This window comes from Salvia hispanica, chromosome 4, assembly GCF_029641045.1.
Source record: "Salvia hispanica isolate PSC_SH4W2 chromosome 4, Shi_PSC_v1, whole genome shotgun sequence".
Taxonomy (NCBI): domain Eukaryota; kingdom Viridiplantae; phylum Streptophyta; class Magnoliopsida; order Lamiales; family Lamiaceae; genus Salvia; species Salvia hispanica.
In genome coordinates, this window is record NC_142695.1 from 46,086,226 (window position 1) to 46,110,664 (window position 24,439).

The following is a 24,439-nucleotide window of genomic DNA, read 5'->3' on the forward strand; positions in this document are numbered from 1 at the left end:
TATTTTAGTTTGTAATAAAGATAGTTATGGTACTTGTGATTTTTTTATTAATGTTGTTTACAAATAAGTTTTGTAAAATGTATAAAATATGAAATATTAAATTGTACTTGTGTTAACTTTTGTTAAATGTTTGATTTTATTTATGTTTTGTCTGTGTAATTAACTATTTTTTTTATATTATCACATTAATTGTTTATATTTTCATAATGTGTTTGTTTGCTATATAAATGTAAATGTGTTTCAATTAAATTTGTTCACAACTTAAAAAATTACAACGAGAGAAATAAAATGAGTCGTGCGATGCACGGGCAGTCATTATAATAAAGCTAGACAAATAAAATCTTGGACGGAGATAATCATAAAAATAAAATCTATGGTGGTTCCCATTCCATATCCATCAACACACTCACACACCTCCATGTGTCCCTCTTCCCAAACCAAATGGTCCTCCCCTCATCAATACGATCAAATCTATTAAAATTGATTGGATAACCAACATTGAATTCCACATAAAATAAACTAAAATGTGAACATTATTTTTGTTATTTTAATAAATTTATTAATCATCCCTCCTTGTGCTATAAATTCGAGCATAGGCTATATCCATTATTCATCATTCAAACATGAGCTGAAAAAAACCTAATAAATAAAAATGGCGAATGCCCGTATAGCAAGATTCATCAGCGAGGTGGCGCCACCGCAGTTTGTGAGCATTATGAGGAACAGAACGTCAAAGATGCTGGACACCATACATGAGGAGGAGAGAGAAGCAAGCAGCAACCAATCTCTCTCTCTCTCATCATCATCATCATCGACTACCTCCAACGCGCCTCAACTTCTCAAGAATGTTCATAAATCTCTGTCCCAATTCCGCGGGTGACCATGTAGTACTATATATATATATATTCCTAATGCCCGAGCATCGTTGCTAATGCTAAGTGGTGTTCGATTTTCCACTCTCTCTCTGTGTCTTATTGTTGCCCTCTTTTTTCGGCTATGGACCTAATTTACAACTATTTAGATGTAGTACAGTGTTAATCAATTTCACTGCTTTATTTTCTTATTATTATCACCAAAGCGCTCATCTATCTTGTATATAGAGTGAACTACAAAAATGGTCCCTGGATTATGGGTTTATCTCGCCCATAGTTCCTGGACTTTAAAAATATCGTCAGTAGTCCCTGAACTAAGGGTTTATCTCGAAATTGGTCCTTTTGGCTTTTTTTGGTACGAAAATACCCTTTGATATTATTTTGGGGGGTTTGGGCAATTTGGTCTTTTTACACTTTTACATTTTAAATATGATATTATCTTAGTTACGTACTAACTTTGATATTATTTCAAAATTATCATTCTTCTTCCATTTTGTTATCCTTCATTGAATTTGTTTTTTTTTTTTTTTCAATATTAGATTTAATTTTATAAAATTAAATTTAATATTTAGATTTTAAATATCAATAAATTTTTTTAATAAAAACTATTAATTCATGAACACTATAAATATTGATTAAAACTATTAATTTTTGTTATTTAATATAATATTCAATTGAATTGAAGAAGTACAGAAAAATAATATTAATCATGATGGAAAAATAAGAGTTATTCTATTTAGCCTCCGTTCGGTTGTTATAATTGCTTGTGATTAAATATTATGAAGTTGACTAAAAATTTGATCCTACTAAAAATTTATATATGAGTATTTTTGTTGAAATTTTCTAGTAAATTTTGATTGTTTTCAAATTAATAAACGAAAATTATATTAGTTTTACATTAGATGCATATTTATTTCAGAATAAATTGTCTTATATAATCTATTTATGATTAAAGCTACTGCATTAAATATTGATTAAAACTAAGGCGTTGTCATACCTTATTGATTACATAGTACTATACACTATCAAATATTGATTATAAATATTAATTTTTGCTATTTAATAAAAAATTTATTGATATTTAAAAATTAAAATTTAAAATTTTGTAAAATTAAATCTAATATTGAAATAAAGAAACAAAGTGAAGGATGACAAAGGGAAAAAGGATGATAAATTTGAAATAATATCAAAGTTAGTACATAGCTGAAATAATATCAGATTTAAAATGTTAAAAGTGTAAAAAGACCAAATTGCCCAAATCCTCCCAAAATAATATCAAAGGGTATTTTCGTACAAAAAAAAGTCAAAAGGACCAATTTCGAGATAAACCCTTAGTCCAGGGACTACTGGCGATATTTTTAAGTTCAGAGACTATGGGCGAGATAAATCCATAGTCTAGAGACCATTTTTGCAGTTCACTATTGTATATACAAGTGTATTTCGATGCAATATTTAGCGAGAAAAATACAAGGGTTAATTAATGTTCTTCTTAGGGGTACAATTGGACGACATGACATCGTGTGACAATACACATCACACATGAACTTTATACTGAAAAGTATTGAAATGTTGTAAATTAAAAAAAATTGAGGTGTAGCAGTAGTATAAATGTAATTGTAACTTTTCATACAAACTGACAATTTTAGGTAAATATTGTAATTTTCTGATGATAGGATAGATATTGGAACATGTTTCAAAAAGTTTAGATGGGAGGCCCAACACCGTAGATGATCCGATGGGTTCGAGCTGGGCCGGGCTGAAAGTCCCACAGTTCTGAGAGGGTATCAGTTGGGGCCTCAAAAAAGAAAAATAAAATGACCAAAGGAATAACTACGAATGTTAGCCTAAGGAACTAGTACAAAAATTTCACATGATCATTATTTCACTGACCTTTATAAAATGTAAGGCTGATTAAACGATTCCGCTGTTTTTGGTTAACCTATGATCGAATCGGAATCGGAATCGGAATCGGAATCGGAATCAGAATCGGAATCCATCAGTAATTAGTTAATCAATAAATTAAACGACTTTTAAATTATCAAGTTATTCTTCAATTGTGGCCTTGATAATTTTGTCGGCCTCAGTCAAAATCTTAATAATATGTCGTATTCTACTTTCGGTACGCGAAATATTTTCACATTTTTATTAGTACTCCGTTTGTTTTTATGTGAATTTCAAGCGTTTAGATGGAATATAAAACACATTACTGGCAAATTTTATCTTTTAACAGTTTTTTATTTTTGTTTTGTAACCCCAACGAATTTTATTAGCATGGATAAACTCTAGATATATAGGTGATCACATTTGAATATTTGAATTAATCCACTAATATAAACTATTCAGATAATACCCGCAACTAATTACAAGGATGTCATGAAGATATGGATCACCAATTCTGGAAACAAAATTATCCAAGAACTCTCATTGATGAATTAATTAACACAATCAAATACTACTAAAACCAACATTAATTTCTTGCAACAATCAAATATTACATATCCAAACCCTCGAACATTTATTGTCACATATCGATAAACATTTATTTATCACTCCAAGTTTTCCAACTCCAAATCTCACTTTCCATGTCTAACAAAACATTTCCCAAACCTCGATCGATGAATGAACACGAAATCTGGGTCTCAATAGATTTTGGAGACATCCAGGGAGCTAAATGATGTCCAAGCATCCTTAGACAATCACAAAATAAGAATAGTTCTATTAATAAGCTAAGCTAGTGAGAAGTTGACATGATTAAATTATAAGTACTCACTTGAAGAGCGGCGAAGACTTTGTGTGCAATGTACTTGTGTATGAGTGATGCTCCTCTTTGCTGAAGCTTGTCTGGATGTAGGCATAGAATTGCTTTTTGATAAGCTTTCTTCACTTGGGAGCTCTCCATTAGTTTCGCTAGAGGGATCGCCATCCACCCGCTGTTAGGCCATACGATCTGATGAAGGGAGGACAATAGCAGCCGGATATCGGATTCCTTGCCGCTCAACCACAACCTTATCTTTTCATCAACTATGCTCTTATCATCCTCTTTCTATCATCATTTTACACATTATTAATTAATTACTCCCACCTTGTTAACATAAAACAAATAGACTCACAAATTGAAATGTACCTCAACCCCTCTTGACTCATCATCCATCACTCCTGTGGCTGCTTAGTAATAATACAACATGTACAGATTCAAAATACTTAAAATTGAAACAAGAAAAATCAGTTTATTAGTTAACTAACCAAGTGTGGGTTTCTCTTGGGAGTGAAACCTTTGCTTGGCCCACGCGATCGCTTCATCAACGTCGCTCGGTACATAAGCACTTGCAGTTTCTCTACTGCAACAATCAAGATCTATAACGTATGAGCTCACAAAATCATCTTCATCAATTTCCATTTCTTCATCAATTATTTCTGCTTTTATCTGCTCCATGTTAGTAACATTTTCCTCGATTCGAGGAGGGCAGCCCCCTAATTTGTTATCACAATCCAAATCGGAAAATAGTGCCCACTTTTTATGATCGGAATCTCCGTTTCTCGTGGAATTCCACTTGGTCTTGATGTCCATTGCTCTACAAATTGTGGGAAATGAATATTACTTTAATAATTTACAATTATTGATCACTCGATTTTTTTAAACATATCATAAATCCAAACAAGGGTATTCACAACGTTGTTATCAACTTCTTTTTTTTTTTCGGGTTTGACCACAAGTTTGGAATTAAGTCTCCAATCATGCATGCATGAGTTTGGTGTTTAAACATGCATCTTCGAAAATATACTATAAAATAATTAAAACTTAAATTCCATGTTTTGGTCCTTAAAAATGCACATATTATTTTAGTTAAACTAGTAGTAGTATTTATTAAAAAGATTCGACAACTATTTTGCTATATCAAATAAAATAAGGGGTGTTCGGTTGGCAAGATTAAATATCATGATTAAATATGTATCATGTTTGGTTCATAAGATTGACCCCCACAATTTAATCATAGATGGATAGTCTAATGATAATTAGTCACAGTCTCCCCCTCCAACTAAAAATCTCACAACGTAATCCTAGATGGATAGTCTTATAATAATTAGTCATGGTAACCGAACGCCACCTAAGAGGATTAATTTAATTTGTAACATCATTGTTTTATACTCGCACGCACGCACCTGAGCTTCGCCGCTGACATAGCAACGTCGTCGTATTCGGAATACAACCTCTTCTCCTTCTTCTTCTTCTTCGCATCCAACCCAAAAATGTGTACGAAGGAACGACTCTTTTGGTTAAGCTGCAACGAAGGAATATCAAAAAGGGGCAAATTCCGTCCCCTCCGCCTCAGCGACGGCGGCGGCGGCGCCTCCTCCGTCGGGCAGAAGACGTCATCGTAGAAGCTAGCGTTGGCGGATATTTGGTGGGAGAATATGCTACGTGGGCGCGGGGCACCACCGAAAATGTCAGTGAAGAAGTGGTGAGGGAGATCCTCCATTTTCTTGATTTTCCGGCGCCGAGGTTTGTATGGAGTTGTTAAGTTGTTGTTTTGGAATATTATGTAAGATGTCAAGTTGTGTTTCTATTAAATAGACACGGAAAGCAAATAAGTTCCCGCCTTTGTTTGGAGGTGCAGACACATTGGTTTATTGGATTTGGAGCAATCCTAGCCAAGGAACTCAATTTTTAATTTATTTCATAATTGTAAGAGTGGAGAGTATTCTACCCCGGCCCTATTCATTTTTTAAGTGCTTTCGTCTCTTTCCTACACATATAATTGTATAACTCTATACCTTCTTAGCTACAATGCATTTTAAGGATCAAATACATCGTTTCTGATATGGTACGAGAGCAAGTTTAAGTTAATTATGGATCTCTTTGTTGTATATGTGGAGTTCTAATGTACCTTACGTTCCACAAGTGTAAGGGTGTATTCAAAACCCCCATTCATATCTTACATTGGCTTGACAGTGATTTCGCTTCTTCAAAAAGTATATTCTTAGAAAACCTTTCTTTTAGGATTGTCCAACCAAATTTCGGTTATCAGGTATTGTCGGATCCGATCTGACTTTAAAATCATCAGATATGTAATACTCATTTTGTTTCCTCATAGATGAGTCATTGTTATTTTTTACACCTTTTTAAAAAAATCATAAATAAATAGTTAAAGTGAAGAACAAGTAAAGGAATCAAAAGAACAAAGTATAGATAAGGGTCTTATCTACATTATATTAGTTTTAAGTAATTCTATATATATAAGTGGAATGCGAGACCTCTTTACCATTTATAGTAATTATATATGAATCGGGACTCGTATTCGCTGAAGGACTGAAATGAAAAAACGAGACTCATATTCGCGGACGGAGGAGTAATGGATATTGAATATCTTAAACATGAGGAAATAAATAATAAAAAGATAGTCAAATTATTTTTACTTTGACATTAAATGGAAGACCAATATTAACGTCACAAGTTAATACTGTAATTCGTTTGAGAGACCCTATTTTTTAAAAATTTTAAGTCTGAATCATAACATCTCCCCTTCAAAATAAGCAAAAAAGAACAATTACATAAGAAGAACTATTATTATTATTATTATTATTATTATTATTATTATTATTATTATTATTTGTAGTAGTAGTAGTAGACTATTGGAGTACTATTTTATACTAGCTGGTTATATTATGGTTCGATGACGTTATTCGGTTATTCCTCCAAAAATACGAAAAATGCGTGATATTACTTGAAATTCACTAGTGATCATGACAAAATAATGTCATTTTATGGTAACTGACAATTCGTGTCTGCCACAATGACCAGCATTATTAAAAGATTTTACAGTTCATGATAATAGCTCCAATTATTTTTCAGAATTTTCTCTTTATCATCATTTTTTATGTTGTACTCCTACTTGCCTATAAAATTTCAGACTTTTTAGTCAAATTTTGATTCTTGTTACAAAACTGAAAAAAAATTAAAAATTATATACTTCCTCCATTCAAAAAAATTAATCTCATTTGTCATTTTGGAAGTTCACGAAAAATAGTTTAATATATATACTATATAAACGCTTTCTCTTATTTTTTACCGTTTTTTCTACTTTTCTTTCTTAATACTTTTTCCCCTCTCTTTGACATAATCTATTTTTCTACACTCTCTCTTACTTTACTAATTTCTTGTTAAAACTTATGGGGTCAATAATTGGGATTATTTTTCATGGTCAAAGAGAATATTTGATAAGTTTTGTTCAATCTTGCAGCTAAAACAACAATAAGAAAAATCTTTGTATTAATAGGTGATACCATTTAATTCCCAGTGGTATAATTAACTGTAAATAAAATGAAATTTTGTAGTTTTTTAATAGTACTTTTAAATTATGATATTTACTAAAATTTGATCAAATTCTATGATTTTTCTAATAAAATACCAATATCTTTTCAAAATTTCTTTTTTAAAATATGACAATTTTGAATCATTTTGTAGAAGATCTGAATGCATATGGTTTAAAAGGCATTTTATGTACTCCCTCCGTAAGTTGAGTCGTATTTTTTTTTGATATCTCAACAAAGTTGAGTCATTTTCTTTTTTAACTAAAAATAAAATACCAAATCACTCATACTTTATTCCATTACATACTTTACTCTCTATATGTCTTTCCTATTTTATACCTTTCTCCTAATTTTCAATATAATTTCTTAAATCTCTATGTCCAAAAATTATGACTCAACTTAGTTAGGACAGAGGGAATATAAATTTATAAAGCTGAAATTATCAATTTTATATGGATATGCCGAAACTATAAATTAAGTATTTAATATTTATGCGAGTAACTTCGAACGGACGATGAATAATAAACCTAGTAATATTATAAGTTCGCACGGTGCAAATCTTTAATCAAGAAAAAAAGGAAGTATATATATATGTGACGTGAACATTTTTTTGTCTAAAAACTTTGCAAAATTATCATTTTTGGTTCGTAATATTTGAAAATACTCCCTCCGTCCATGAATAGGAGTCTCATTTCTATTTGGCACGAGTTTTAAGAAATGTTAAGAAAAATGGGTGGAAGAAAGTTAGTGGAATAGGGGTCCCACTTGTATATATTAGTTTTAAATGATATGTGAGTGGAATGAGTTAGTTGAATGTGGGGTCTCTTTACCATTTATGGTATGTATGAACCGGGACTCCTATTCGTGGACGGACCAAAATGGAAAAACGGGACTCCTATTCGTGGACAGAGGGAGTATCTTTTGAGGCTCGTCAACTCCGACTTACTATTGTTTGATCTATATTACTCCATCTATCTCATTAAAAGTGAAACGTTTTCCTTTTTAAATTGTCCCATTAAAAATGAAACGTTTCCTAAAATAGATATAACTTTATCTCTATTTTTCTCTCTCTCTTCTTTAACTCACAAAACAACACTGCATAAAATCTTGTGCCGAAAAGCAAACGTTTCATATTTATTTGGACGAAGGGAGTATAATTTTGCCTCTCTTACAATGAAATCCTGGCTCCGCCCCTGATTTCCCTCTCTTTCTTCTTCTCATTCATCCTTCTCTCTCTTCTTCTTCATCTCATTCGTCCTAGTCCAAGTCAATTCTCACACCAATTTGATACTCCTTCCGGCCACCATTTAAAGAGACTTTTTGCCATTTTGGTTTGTCCATGATTTATAGAACCATTTACTTTATTCCATTTTTAGTATGCAAATCTCACACTCCACCAACTTTTTACACTCACAATCCAATATAAAACTAATACATGAAATGGGTCTCACATTCCACTCACTTTCTCCTTTTACTTTTCTTCACAAAATCAAATAATTTTTTAAAATCCGTGCTAAGTTAAAATGATTCTTTAAATCGTGGACGGGGGAGTAGGATTCAAATGTGATCACAGCTAGATGCATATCTCATTCGTGTGACTAAAGAGATAGAAAGAAAAGAGAAATAAATTATTTTAATGAAGAAGAGAGAGTAAATAGACTAAATTACCCTTCATAGCTATAAGAGTAAAATGTAAAAAAAAAGACAAAGTAGCTCAAATGATTTAAGTCGAAATTAACGAACCTCAAAAAAGATTTTCAAATATTATGAATTAAAAATGAGAGTTTGACAAAGTTCACCGAGTAAAAAATATGTTCCCCGAATATATTTTACCAAAAGGAGACACTTTTCATTTGATGGATTTCAGTTTCTAATTTTCCATTTGATTGACTTCAGGTACTAATTTTCCATCAGCAAAATAATTATCAGCTTTGCACCCAATGATTATCAACTGCATAGCATACTCCATTCACAATCTTGTATTCTCCTCATTACATCATTTAATTTAAATTATAAATAGTAGAAGTACTAAATGGCTAAATCTACCCCGATTTGAAAATTGTTGGTTTTACAAAATCGATAGCCACCGGGAATGAACACTATAAGATCAAAATAAATCGTTTAGTTTATTAATAAGATAAATAACATTTGAATTTTATTTGATCATTTGACAAACGTAAATAAAATTTGAACTGCTAATAGAATTAACACATGTTTCACAGTACAATTTAATAACAGCTTTGTCCCACATTATTAAAAGGAGAATGTACATTTTGTTATTTTGTTTATAATTTTTTGCCTCTCGAATCTTATCTTTTCTAATGTTTTATTTATTGTTGCTTATGTATTCATTTGGATTGACAATTGCTGCATTAATGTGATGCGTTTGTTGAAATTACTAGTACGTACTTGTCACGAGTAAGTTAAAAGGTGCGACATTTTTTACTGCGACAAAAATCATATACTACTTGTCACAAGTAAAGGTTAAAAGGTGCGATAGCTTTTACTGCGACAAAAATCATGTAAAAATTGTAAATAATGAATATCGTGTTATTTCCATTCTTAGAGCATCGTTATTCATGGCCTCATACCACTTTTTACTTTATTCTTATTTGAGGGAAAGCATCTATAACCATTCATAAGTTAATCATCTCTTCATTTCATTGTCCATGAGACCCACTATTTCATTTCTACTCGCACAATTTAACAATATGGAGTAATTAATAAAAAAATATTTCATTAAATAATCCAAAAATTACTTATAATTTTTAAATTTTAAAAATTACTACATAATTAAAATTCTTAGAAATTAAAAAGTATATTAAAAGATTAAGCATATATCTTAAAAGATTAAGCATATTTCTCGTGAGGGGACGGCTGCAATGGCATCCCTTACCATTCCGTCCCGGGAGGACAGACGCCCCATGAAAAGGGACATTGTTGTGGATGTTTTTATATGTCTTAAAAGATTAAGCATATTTTTCGTTCCATTTATATGTCGCTCTAGTCTTTAGACTGTGTCACTGTGACAAACATTATTCTTCAAAATATGAAAAAATATTATGTTTAAAGGTAGAATTATTAATGTCCACGACTAAATGGTGGGGATTCAAACTCGTACGACCTTTAAAGTTTCATTTTATTTATCCATATATAAAGGATATTTTTATTATTGAGTTTATATTTTGAACTTTGAATTAAGCATTTCTAATCATTTATGTCAAACTTAAACTCATTTTTTTAGCTAATGTTACACAAAAAATAATATCACTCAAATCATTTACATTAAACTCAAACTTTACATCATTTTAAATTATACTATGTTTTACAAAAGTTTTATAGTAGCCGTAGAAAAATGCAAAATCAGTTAGAGTTTGAGTCGAACTTGAGTCATCCTGGACCCCCCTCGAACATAAGTCATTCAGGGCTCAGCCCAAGTCACCTAGGCTCTGACCCCACTCGAACATATCAGATTTGGAATGGGTAAATTTTTCTTAGTCATTATATATATAATATAAATAGAAGGTAATATCCCATTCGTATAATATAAATTGTTATTCTGTAAAATTGTACTCTCTCCGTCCCACAAAAGATGTCACACTATCCTTTTTAGTTTGTCCCATAAAAGATGTCACATTTCTATTTTCGGAAAAAAAATCTCTCTCACATGAATATAAAAATAATATTTTCTCTCTCCATTTAACACACAAAATAAAACCTACTAAAATTTTGTATCGTCCCACAAGTGTGACATCTTTTGTGGACGGAGGGAGTATAGCGTATTGATGTCAAACATCTTATAACGGGGGGGGGGGGGATCCAAATTTATATTATCATAACAAAAAGAAAAAAACAAGTAAGTCTATGACGTACAGATCATTCTTAAATCTCAATGAGTTAAATTGCCGTTTAATAATACTTATTTGTTTCATTATATTGTATTTTTTTCCTTTTAAGGTTCCACAGTGGTCCATCTTTTGGCATGTGTGCATCCACAAATTTCTGAAATGTCATTTTATAGAGAAAGGTATTGGTCCACCTGATGATAGGCTCATAGGAGTTTGGAATTTAGGAATTTTGGGAATATGAAAAACTTTATAATAAAAAAGACTAACCAAATAAATCAAAACCTCGTGATATTTAAGTTATAAAAATAGGCCGAACTGTGTGACTCAATATTAATTCTTTGCTTCAAATAGTAAGAAAGAGAGAATGTATATTTATAATAGTGATACTACTTTTTATTCTCAATATTTTAATTTTGTAGTATAAGCTACTGTATTAGTATTTCATATAAGAAAAAGAGGCTCTCTTGTCCAAAGCGATTGATTGAGTCATTTTATTTTTTTTATAAAATTAACCATTTTAATTTAAATATTTTATTTTATTTTACTTTATTTATTTTTCACTTAATTTAGTAAACACCGTTTACTTAAAAACAAATGTCTCAATTCATTTGAGATGAATGAATATTTTATATATATAAGTTTATACACTAAATACAAAAATTAACTGCACTAAACTCCAATTTAACAAATATAACAAATTTCTTATAATGCAATTAGAGATGTCCAAGGTTTACAGTTCGAACGATTAACCGTGAAACCATAACTGGTGGTTCGAAATCGTGAGATTTAAATAGAACCGAAATTGTCACTTTTAGAACCGTAGTTCAGTTCAGTTCAGGTTCCAAAATTCCGGAACCGAAACCGTACCGGAACCGCGAAAAACCACTGAAAAACCGAGTTAGAATCGTTAAAAACCACTGGATACCGGCGGTTCGGAACCGTGATAAACCGAAAAAAACTATTGTGTTCTGGTGAGATTTTGTTTATATAACACTGGCTACTTTCTTGCAAAGTATTTTCCTCCTGCATAAACTAAAATGTGATTTAAATACTAGGAGTATAAATTTGAAATTAAAAAATTCTTAATTCTGAAATTAGGAATAGTTAGTTTTGGAATTTTGCATCTATAGAGTTTATGATGTGGACAAAAGGCTAAAGTGACATGACTGAAAATTTATCAGCATGTTTATTTTTATTCTGACAACGATCTCTATTCACTTACGTAATGATCATGACTAGTGAAGATGCTTAATGTGAGTGTAAGCAAAATACATTACTCCCCCTTCCCAAAAAAAAGATGTTACACTTATATGATAATATAATATTTTAATATAATATTTTAGAAAATTTTATTTTATGTATTAAGTGAAAAAGAAAAATATAATATTTATATTACTATAAGGAAGAGAACTTTTTATTCAAAATAGAAATGTAATATTTTTAGTAGGACAAACTAAAATGAAAGTGAGATATCTTTTATTGGAAGGACGGAAAAAAGAGAGAAATAGTACAACCTAGCTAAAATCAAGAAATTCACGTGGCTAAATTCCGTCCATCCCTACTTATTTCCAAATACGAAATCTTAGAAAAAAATGTACTACTCCCTCAGGCATATCCAATCGGGTATCCGTGGATATTCGATTCGAAAATTTTAGGTACCCGATCTCGAATTTTTCAAAATCTAATATCTGATACCCGATACGAAAATGATTTTGGATTATTATTTTATTTTATTATTAACTTTTTAAGAAAATTAACTACAATCTTTTAGAAATACAAACTTGTGGTTCGAATCTGATACAAACTTGAAGTAGTTCGAATTTAAGAGAAAAAAAAACTACTACAAATTTTTAGAAATAAAATATTCATAAGTTATAACCTCATTCATTCAGCCATAATAAACATCACAATTCATACATTAATCATAAATATGACTTAAAAGCGAAAGATTTTGGGAGTACATTTAATTATTTAATTTTTAAATAAACTTTTAAAAAAATAAAAAACAATCGGGTAATTTGGGTGTACCCTATCGGGTACTACTATCCGATAATTCAAAAATCATATACCCGGACCTGATCTCGAAACCCGAAAAATTGAGTATCGGGTATCTAATTATCCGATATTTCGGATTTGGATATCAGGTATCCAATATTCGATATCTATTTAACAGGCCTAACTCTCTCTATCCCACTAAAGATGACACGTTTGTCCTATCTAAAATGACAGCATTACTATTTACTAAAACTAAACTCCTTTATTTCTATTGTATTCTCTCTCTAAAGTCGTTGAATGAAATTGGCTGCATCTCACATCGCTTTGGTATAAACGGAAGTAGTAATTTATAACATCATAGACATTCTCTTAAGTATGGGCCGTTTTACTTTAGTTACGGTCCAATGGGTTGTCGACAGTGGCATAAAACATTGTGAGCGGCAGATTAAAAGTGTGCTGGTTTGCATTTACGTCAATTTAGTACTCTCTCCTACCATTGAAAAGATGACTATTTTCTTTTATAGTTGCTCCAATAAAAATAATCCATTATTAAAAATAAAAATACTTTTCTCTTTGCTTTATTCCCTCTATCTTATTTTACTCTTTCCATTTTATGCACAAATTAAATTTCATAAATTTCCATGCTGCCCAAGAAAGGAATCATCTTCCGTAGAACGGAGAAAATATGAACTAGAGTATATAACACCAGGGTACCCTATCCTTCATAGAAATGAAATTTTCAACTTTGTTTGCCATTTGATTAAAAGAAATAGTTAAACCAAACTAGTGAAATTTTGATATGTAATACTCCTTCCTCTATTCGCGATTCAAATTCTTATTTGACATTTTGAAATATTCGTGGTTTAAAGTCTATCTGATTTTTCTATTTTAGTGGGTGGACTTACCATTCAACACACTCATTACACTCACACTCTATTATAAAACAAATATATAAAATTGGGGCTCATATTTCATTAACTTGTTTTCATATTTTTCTTCACAAAATCAAATAATATCTGAAAACTCATGCCATGTAAAAATGGGATTATAAATGGTGGATGGAGGGAGTTGTATATATACATTCATTTTTTCTAATAATACTAGATAGTACTTCATCCGTTCGCGAATAGGAGTCCCGTTTTTTCATTTTAGTCCGTCCGCAAATAGGAGTCCCGGTTCACTTTTATCATAAATGGTAATAGGGTCTTACATTCCATTAACTCATTTCACTCACATTTCATTTAAAACTAATATATACAAGTGAGACTCATATTCTACTGACTCTTTTTCATCTATTTTTCTTAACATTTCTTAAAACTCGTGTCACAAAGGAACGAGACTCCTAATGGCAGAAGGAGAGATAACTACTTTATTATCTTTACCATACCATTATGATTTTTGGGCCTTTTTGGAACACTTTGGGCTACTTCTAATAAGCTGTGAAAAAATATATTTTTTCACTTAAATAACAAACTGTTTATTTTAAATGAGAAATTAAACAATAAAAACACCTATCTTATCTAGTCAACAAAATATTTTCTTTTCCAAAAATAAAATAGAAATGATAGTATATTAATATAGCCTTACTATTATATTCTCTTCGTTTTCGTTCTCTCATAGTTAAGATGGAATTTTTCAGTATGGAGTTTAATAAATGAATATTTAGTATGTTAATTAGACGTATAAAAAAGTAAAGACAGAATAGAGCTAAAGCTTGAGTTTGATTCGATTATTATTGAGTTGAACTAGAGCTATACTAATATAATTAATTTATGTTTTCAAGCTAGTTTAATTTAATGGCCCACTCATACAATATTAATATAGCTCTAGTTTAATTTAACGGGCCCACTCATGCATTATTAATAAGCCGAGTGATGTGTAATTTTAGACTATGTCATAAAAAAAGGTTGAAACTCTCGCTCTCATCTCATATATTCTGATCCGACAGTATTGTGAAAGGTGTTAAATCAAGGTATGCAGTGACCCGCTAAGGGGAGGACTTAACCTACTGTCTGTCACAAGCCCATCTCCCAAGAGCTCACACTTGTGCTGAGAGGTGTTGAGAGGTGTTGCAACTACACGACAGTAGTGAAGCTGTGTTGGGTAACTTTTTATAGTGACTGGTTCCACCGCATGCATGCGGCCCCTTGGTTACAAACTCTTTATAGTGACTGGTTCCACCGCATGCAATCCCATACTCCAAAACCCCCCTCCGACTTGGACCTGCGGATTGGTTACAGCTTGCCCCCTATGCATATGATGAGTTTTTTGGAGGAAACTCGGTTCCCTGACAATTAACCGAGCGAGTCAAGTCCCCCCTCCATTGAACCTAGAGAGGATAATCGAACTCGAGATCTCTATTAAAAATGTCTAAGCTCATTGCCGCTAGGACAGTTTTAGAGTTAGTAAATCCAGGTGACGTGTCACTAGGTAGCATAGAATTAGAAAAGGTTGTTTACTACAAATATAGTACCATGATAAGATTCTTTAACAAAATCTTATTTAAACAATTTGAATCTAGCAATTCATCTAAGCTACTGGTATAAAAGAACTCAGGCGTCGATTTTTTTCTTTTCATGTGTTTGAAATTCATTTTCGTGATAAACATCTTGAATTCATAACACTGTCTGTGACATGATTTTCTTGATTATTGTAATTTTATTTCATCATCAAAATATCTGACACTAACTTCATTGCCTTTAGCAACTTTGCAAAAAAACAATGCTTTGTAGGTTGCCTTGAAGCAAGAAGACTATGATACATCAATTTACATTACAATGACCTATATAAATCATCACATAATTTGTCACACACAATGAAGACCCTATCTCATCTTCAACAATCACTTGGAAAAATCCCAAAACAAAAACAAAAAATTAAAGATAACTACCAAGAAAAATTTGAGTTAGTCACTCCAAGATCCTAAACCACAATCACGCCAGAACCGAGGGCTTATATGCATTGATCTCGCCACTTAGCCGAGCGCAGTCGCCCTGCCTCTTCTCGTGCTTCTCCACCAACATTTGGAAGCACTCGAACATACCCTCCAACCCCTCGATCTCCTGCAGGAGATCGAGGGATGTCTCGCCCTCAGAAGGGGACGTAGCCATCCGATTCTTCAAACTCTTAACCCTCTCCAAACTCCCCACAACTTTGGCCCCAACCTCATCCACGGTCGAATGTAGCATATTATTCTCTTCTAGCGACGCCTTGAGCTTCCTCTTCATCGACCGATAACCATCTAGAGACCTCATCAACTGCTCCGAGAGCACCTTGTTCCTCTCTTGCAACCCAAACGCCGAGTACATTTCTCCACCTCCACCACCACCACCATCAATATCGGCCGGCTTACTCTCCTTGGGATCAGAGAGGCATTCTTGAACCTTTTGGCGCAATGTCTCATTTTGGGCCTTGAGATTGTTCAAAAGCTCCTCCATCTCACTCAATTCATGAACCTTTTTCGAAAGCTCTGCCTCCATGAACTTCTTCTCCTTCCCTAAACTCGAGCACATCGCTCTGAGGTTCCTCTGTGCAGCTATGCTCGAGCTCAGCTCGCGCCTCAGCCGATCCTTCTCCTCGTCCGGATCCATTGGCACGGCCTCGGCCTCGCCACCGGGCTTCTTGCCCGATGGGACCGGGCTGCGGCGCAAGTCGGTGTTGCACCTCCTCAGCTCGGGATCCGGTTTCTTAAGGCCAAATGATTGGCATTTTTGGATTCTGTCCTTTGCATTGTCCAAAATTGTCATCATTGTGGCTACCCTCAACATTCTCCTATGATCATTCTTGTCTTGATCACAGGCTATTTGATGATCTTGGATTAGTTTTAGCAGTAATTTTACATTTGCTGCCACCCCTGAAATTTTAATTTCAATAAAAAAAATTATCATTCACCTTATTCATCACTTAATGAATTCCCTTATTTTCAAGAATCAAGATTGCATTTGTGAATCATGAGAGTGAGAGAACATCAATAATAAAACAAAATTTGCATATTTCAACTGAAATTGCCCACAACATTGTTGATCAAATTAAAAATGAAATGTCATCAAGATTATCACTACAACGTTTGGAATCAACAAAATATAAGAAAAAAACAACTACTCATAATAGAATCAAGCCTAATTCAACGTCATAAATCAAGAGTGAAAGAAAGTAAGAATAAAAGAAACAAGATAATCCCTCATGTCAGATTGAAAATTACAAAATGAAAAAAAAAACTCAAGAATCATAATCACTACAACATAGGAAAGATTCAAGATCATTACCTTGTAATGCCAAATCATCATATCTTTGATCCTTTGCTGTACCGGGAAAATCCAAGTCAGGAGATGAATTTGCACGAAATTGGCTCATAACTTCTTTTGTTTCAAGAAACCAAGAATCAAGAAGAAAAAATAAATTGACTACTAAAGGGTTCCTAAATCAACCACCTTTTTAAGAAAGACAAGAACATGTAAGACAATCAAAAAGGACCCACAAATTAAATCCACTTTTTCTATGTAATGCTTTTCTTCGTATAGAAACCAATTTAGATATACTTATTAAATTATTTGAGAGATCCAAAGAAGAGAGGTTGCTTTGCTGACCCTCTCCTGCTTCTCTCTCCACTTTCTCTCTCCTCCTATTTTATAGCATTATCAATTATGATAACAATGGTTTATAGTCGGTGTTGCACTTGCTTTGGTGTCAGCTAATGAGAGAATTGCTGGATTTTTAAGAAATTTATTTATTTTCAAAATTAATGGTTGTTAATATTGCGAGGTTATTGGTTTAGGTTTGACAAAAAAATTGTTTGGTTGTTGTTGGCTTTGACTTTGAGAGAATTAGTTGGCTTCATGTGCATCTATATATTGTATCTACTACTACTGCTTAAGAATATTGCTGTACTTACATTACATGTGTAGTGACAGATATATACCTGCCACATGATTTGAGAATTACTCCCTCCGTCCTAGATAATTCGTCTCGTTTTGATCGGACACATGTATTAAGAAATATAATGAAAAATGAGTTGAAAAAGTGAGTGGAACGTGGGTCTTACTTTATATATTAGTTTTATAATAAAATGTGAGTAGGATTGAGTTAGTGAAATATGAGGTCCTCTACCAAAAATAGTAAAAAGTGAAATGAGACAAATTATGTGGGACGGACTGAAATGAAAAAATGGGACAAATTATCTGTGACGGAGGGTATAATTTTTCTGAAGTTGATATATTTTTGCATCAAGCTCTATCGGAGTTAACTAGTATTCGAATATGAAACGTTGGTCTGAAAAATATACTATATCATTGTGAAAGTAAATTGATGGAATTTTTTTTAATAAATTAAGTCGGATAAATCTGGTAATTTTTATTAATCATAATTGTGCATCAGTTTTCTCGAACATTCCAAAAAATTACTTGGACTAGCTATTTATAAGTATTTCAAAAAAAAAAACAATTTGACCGACCGGCCTTCTGGATCTTTGTTTTTGTTATTTTTAAATTTTAGATAAGATATTAATTATTGTTATCTTTTTACTAATTTAGTACGTATTTTACTAGCGTAATATATGGAGATTTTGGACGTGTATGGATTTTATTCAAGTAAACGCACGTCGCTCGGTGTGCTTCTATCAGTGATTCAACGTAAATAAAGTACCCTAATTTAACTATAAATAAATGAACATCTATCATCACGTAAACATAAAACACCTCATGGTTAATATTTGTATTTTGTAAAAATTATTTTTTGGCCTGATATCTCCATATTTCAAATCCATATATATTTTCCAGAAGTCGATTTTTTATATTTAATTTTATCATTTTTAGTTTTTTGCCATACTTACAGTTTATGTCTTGATTACTCGTACTTTAATCTATTTTGGAAGTAGATAATCAACTAACAAACCATTCATGGAAATCAAATACATCTATATAAATTTTGAAATTAATTTTACCTTGCACAGTTGACTTCTTTTATAAATTATAATAGCATCAAGTATCAAAGGAAAAACATACTTAGTTCTCAAACAAGTTATCGAATGATTCAGAGCATTTAGACATTGTTCCTCTAATGATGTATACCAAGTACTTTTTGAAGATCTAAATCAGATTTACAAGTAAGCCACAAGTAAGCATCTCTTATGATATGAGCAACACCAAATTAATTTTTCTAAAGTCGAATCATGTATTTTTCCTACAATCCTACCCATTGTTCCCCTTGTTTTGCCCTTCTCTAATAAGTAGGTGATTATGTAACAAGTATTCCATATAATATCCACTAAAACGTCCATGAATTTTATCATTAGTTTGATGAATTAGTTTCAAGATATAAGGTTTTTCAATATATCGTCAAAACGGTGTATTCAATAATGCCTATTTAGCAATGCCTTATTACTTCAAGCGAACATTCAAATATTTGTGTTGGATTCATTTGCGAATTCAATTAAATGATACGTTGCGCTCCTAGAAGGTGTACACCAGAATGTGGCTAAGTGTTAACAAAAATTTGCAAATTGAATCGATTCAGAATCGGGGATCGACAAAATTTTTAGCATCGTCTCTAATAATCTTGTTGACGTACACATTACGTCGTTCTTGGAGCTCGTGATGAGGGAGAGCACACGTAAGTTTTTGTCATTTACTCCATAATATACACATCATAGCTGTACGTACTTTTATCAAGTACTATAAAATAAGTAAATTAGATTTATTAACCATTAAATTTGCTAATTGTTTGAATATTATGTTTGTAGTTGAAACAAGCAACACTATTCAAGTAAGTATGCAACAAAACGATACTGGAGTACAAGATTTGGAAGTAACGACCAACACTCTTCAATCCTCAATATATGTACTTTCGTGGACGACATATGTAAACACTCAAATGTTGCGTTAGTATTCACCATATATTGCTTTTTGAGTTATTTTTAATTGATTCTTTTATGATACCTCTATTGCTTATTGACATATTTTTTGGGCATAACTCTATGCTTTGCTTAATTTATAGTACTAGTTCGAGCAATATTATGCTCTATAGTAACAATATCTATAGGTGATAATAAATAAATAAATAAAATGAAATTTTGCTTATTAATTAGGTATTTCTTTCGTTTTAGTTTTTAGAGATATTGACCTTGAATTTTCATGTGGTATTAGATGTGACAAATGCACAAGATTAAAAGGTTAAAACTTAAAAGTGTAACGGCGAGATTCTGTTAATAAATGTTGAATTCTAGTACACATATATTTGACCATTGTATTTAACACTAGTCCCGTTATTTTCTCCTAAAAAAATCCATCTAATTAACATCTCTTTGACCAAAAACAAAGATTAGTAAAACATTTAAGCCCAATTTCACTATATTTCACACTACTTCAAATCCCTATTCCAAAATAAGGAAGGGATTAAAACGTTGAGGAAAGCATTTTCAAAAACGACTTAAAAAAAGGAAATCTAAATTTTAATAGTAATCACTAATCAGTATTCAGAAATCACACTCTCGCTGTTCATTGAGCGCATAAACCTGTTTCGAGTTTCCAAATCGCCCCTTTTTGTAACTGAATTTGCACTCCCGACTGTTTGTTTAATGGTTTGAGCACATCGGCGTCTCGTTCAGGGGAAAAGGTCCGAGCTTCGAATATTCTTTTTGTTAAAGAAATACTTGTTTGTCTCTCTTTCGAAGGTTTGATGGCATTTTGCAGACTGATTTGTTTTGGGGGGACAGGAAATTGAGAGAGAAATAAGCATTTTTTTTCCTTTAGGTTTGTATTGTGAGACATTTCTTCTGCATTAAATGAGGTCTTCATTGTAAAGGTGGAGTCTTTATGAGTTGGAATCTTCAGCTTTGATGCGCTCTTGATTTTTATGAATTGGGTTTTTACAGATTTGTTGCTTTTTCGCCGCATTTTGCTCAGATAGTCAGATGTTGTAAATTTGGGTTTTTTTTTTGGAGGCAGTTGGATCCAGATTTGAGAGTAAATCTTGAATTAGGTTGCATTGTGCAGAAATGGCTTGTGTGAAGCTGGGATCCAAAACTGATGCTTTTCAGAGGCAAGGACAGGCTTGGTGCGTTTCTTGAAACTTGATTTTGTTATTTTACTTTTACTTTTGAAGTTGGGGTACATAATTTGGTTTATTTGTTTATGAATTGGTTATAGTTCTGCAAGTAGAACTAGCTCTTTTAGTGTCGTTTTTTTGGTAATCTGAAGTTATATTCTTGCAAATGTGGTATTCAATTTGTTATTGCAATCTGCCTATGCTTAGTTCAGCCTTATCTCCATCATCCACCAATGGCTTTGAGCTCTATTTGATTGATTTGCTGATAGATTTATGTGGCGTAGATTTGGTGGTTTCCTATTTAGCATGATATTGTGGGAGGATGCATGAGTGTAATGGCATGTCGACTGTTCGATTTGAATGATTGGATTTGTACGCGAGTGATTCCGTAGTGTAGATGACGTTGAGTTAGTGTGGTGTTGGGAAACGATGCTTCTGTGCAACGGCAGCGGATGAGAAAGAACTGCATTTCTTGAAATAATAGAGATTAAGGATGGCATTGTCTCGAGTAACTTTTATCTTTCACCTGGGAATCGGGACATAATACTCTGTCAAGTTCTCCACATTGAAGTAATTTAGTAGGACGGTCGTGTTTTTTACCGTGTTAAAGTGAACAGGTCGGGCTTTTACTAATATGTAAGCTCTATTTTCTCCTTGGTTGGAATTTTATGTATTTTCTGAAAATTTAGATTGCTATGTTTTGGTTCGTAATGCAACTAATTCTCGGTGTTTCTTGAGCCATGGCGTTTATTTCAAACTATGTCTGAATTAACGAAGATAGGTCTTTAATGGCCATACAGAACACTTCTATTTGATTGTTATTCACCACTCATTTGATTTGTAATGTGTCTTAGTTTTGAAGTTAAAAATTTTCTTACACATTTTAGGTTTTGCACAAGTGGTCTTCCAAGTGACGTGGTTGTCGAAGTTGGGGAAATGTCCTTCCATCTTCACAAGGTATCATTTTTTTTTTCTTTTATGGTACATTTGAAACTTATGAAAGAGTTTTAAATTCTCCCAACTGGCTTATATATGAGCAAATTTGCTTTATTGTCATTATGCCTCAACTTTTAGTATGTTTAGCTTCAGCGTGAACCGTCTGATTTGCTGAAACAATTTAGTATTGGTGCAGTTTCCATTGCTTTCAAGAAGTGGGGTTATGGAACGCCTCGTCGAGGAGGCATCCCAAGGAGAGGAAGGCTGTGTCATTAAGCTTGACATTCCCGGCGGAGCAAAGACGTTCGAAACAGTAGCCAAATTTTGCTATGGAGTCAAGCTTGAACTCACTGCTGCAAATGTTGTGTATCTCCGCTGTGCAGCTGAGTGTCTTGAAATGACCGAAGAGTATGGCGAGGGGAACCTTATCTCTCGAACAGAGAGCTTCCTCGATCAGGTGGTTCTTGAAAACTGGAAAGATTCTCTGCAGGCGCTACAGGCCTGTGACGATATCCTCTCCCATGCTGAGCAACTCGGTATCCCAAGACGATGCATTGATTCTTTGGCTTCCAAGCCGCGCACGGAGCAAAAATTGTTGGGGTGGCCCGTGATGGAGCATGGAGGCCCGTTGCAGAGCCCTGCGGGGAGCGTATTGTGGAACGGGATAAGCACCGGTGCTCGACCGAAGAGCTCGAGTTCGGAAGATTGGTGGTATGATGATGCATCTGTTTTAAGTTTTGCACTCTACAAAAGGTTGATTCTGGCCATGGAGTCTCAGGGTGTTAAGCCGGAAATCATTGCCGGCTCCCTCAATTCGTACGCGAAAAAGTACCTACCGGGGCTACACTGGAGTCGTGGCCCCACCGCGCCGAGAAACCATCAGGTGGGATCGCTGTCAGAGGAGGATCAGAAGCTTCTCGTTGAAGAGATCGATTACTTGCTTCCGTTGGAGAAGGGCCTCGTCCCATCAAAGTTCCTCTTCGGTTTGCTCAAAACAGCCAGGATTCTTCGAGCAAGCCCCTTGTGTGTGTCGAATCTCGAGAAACGGATAGGGTTGCAGCTCGATCAGGCGGCGCTCGAGGATCTCCTGATGCCAACCTTCATGTACTCGATGGAGACGCTGTATGATGTTGACTGTGTGTCACGTATTCTTGATCATTTCTTGGCTATGGATCAGGTTGCAGCCTCCCCAGGCTCATTCGACGAAGGCCAGCTGTCGCTCACGCCTATGACGATGGTAGCCAAACTCATCGATGGCTACCTCGCCGAGGTTGCTCCGGATGTCAATCTGAAGCCCCCCAAGTTTGAGGCTCTGGCTGCCGCTGTCCCCGAGTATGCTCGGCCGTTGGACGACGGGCTTTATCGCTCGATCGACATCTATCTGAAGGTAAAAAACACCATCCTTAATTAGGCCACATCGCACATGACAACACTGATAATGATTGGTTGCTCGTGTTTTCCTCCGCAGTCGCATCCATGGCTAGCAGATGCCGACAGGGACCACCTATGCCGGCTGATCGACTGCCAGAAGCTCTCGCTGGAAGCTTGCACACACGCAGCTCAGAACGAGCGGCTGCCGCTGAGAACGATCATCCAAGTTCTCTTCTTCGAGCAGCTGCAGCTGAGGACTTCAGTGGCCGGCTGCATGCTCGTGTCGGACAACCTTGATGTCTCGGGACAAGCGCAGGATGAGGAGGGCTGGACGACGAAGGCTGTGAGGGAGAAGCACGCGCTGAAGGAGAATATGGATAACATGAGAAGTCGGGTTTTGGAGCTGGAGGAGGAATGCTCGAAGATGAGGGAGGAGATAAGGAACTTGGAGCGTACGAAGAGATTGAGCATTTGGGGGAATGTGGCGAAGAAGCTGGGCTTCAAGTTCCAGATGTGCAGCGCGGAAGAGGGATCTGTTTGCAATCAGGAGGGAAATGACAAATCTAAGCTAAGGAATGACAAGGAGAAGAAGATACCAACTTCTAATGTTTAAGTTTGTGTATATTTTTGTACATTTAGCTAGGCCTCATTTAATTTGCATACATTGTAGCCGAAGTAAAAATCGAACCGAAAACCGAATGCTCACCTAGGATTATTATCTGCTTTGGTAAAGGGGGCTTGGCCTAGCCCATGGCACCATTCTTTGTTTTATATACTAAGATCACCCACATTAAGATTATTCATATGTACTTGCAATTATTTGTATGAATTAACATTGTTTTTATAAGATTTCGTTTTTAGTTGGGTTAATTGCAAAAAAGTGAAGGAGCTATGGAATTTGAACTTTTGGTTACAACACGTTTTTATAAATCTTGCAATAATAACATACTTTTGATTTTTCGGATTAATTTGTAAAAAAAATAGGAATTTTAACTTATTTTGTAGTTTTTGTACAACAATGACACAATTTTAAATTTGTTGCATAATTATTATCCCTAATTTTTTTTA

General features: G+C 33.7%; 3 protein-coding genes across 8 annotated transcripts; 1 reads left to right on the plus strand and 2 right to left on the minus strand.

Moving 5' to 3' along the window:
- Positions 1–3,511: 3,511 nt before the first annotated feature.
- Positions 3,512–5,350, minus strand: LOC125195227 (uncharacterized). The gene is made up of 5 exons (XM_089069932.1): positions 5,034–5,350; positions 4,116–4,444; positions 3,997–4,037; positions 3,643–3,915; positions 3,512–3,559 (listed from the first exon to the last, which is right to left on the minus strand). The coding sequence occupies exons 1-5, from the start codon at positions 5,348–5,350 to the stop codon at positions 3,512–3,514; spliced, it is 1,008 nt and encodes a 335-aa protein (XP_088926058.1).
- Positions 5,351–15,762: 10,412 nt separating this feature from the next.
- Positions 15,763–17,612, minus strand: LOC125193467 (uncharacterized). The gene is made up of 2 exons (XM_048091257.2): positions 17,290–17,612; positions 15,763–16,877 (listed from the first exon to the last, which is right to left on the minus strand). The coding sequence occupies exons 1-2, from the start codon at positions 17,375–17,377 to the stop codon at positions 15,958–15,960; spliced, it is 1,008 nt and encodes a 335-aa protein (XP_047947214.1). The 5' UTR covers positions 17,378–17,612; the 3' UTR covers positions 15,763–15,957.
- A 2,832-nt stretch (positions 17,613–20,444) lies between these two features.
- Positions 20,445–24,225, plus strand: LOC125192244 (BTB/POZ domain-containing protein At1g30440-like). Of its 6 annotated transcripts, none has more exons than XM_048089763.2 (5): positions 20,445–20,690; positions 21,013–21,073; positions 21,952–22,021; positions 22,197–23,387; positions 23,469–24,225. In XM_048089763.2, the coding sequence occupies exons 2-5, from the start codon at positions 21,015–21,017 to the stop codon at positions 23,982–23,984; spliced, it is 1,836 nt and encodes a 611-aa protein (XP_047945720.1). In that variant the 5' UTR covers positions 20,445–20,690; positions 21,013–21,014; the 3' UTR covers positions 23,985–24,225. The 6 variants fall into 6 exon arrangements, with proteins under 6 accessions (XP_047945720.1, XP_047945719.1, XP_047945718.1 ...); XM_048089762.2 differs by having other exon boundaries at positions 20,445–20,632; positions 20,999–21,073; XM_048089761.2 differs by having other exon boundaries at positions 20,446–20,821; positions 20,965–21,073.
- The last annotated feature ends 214 nt before the right edge of the window (positions 24,226–24,439 follow it).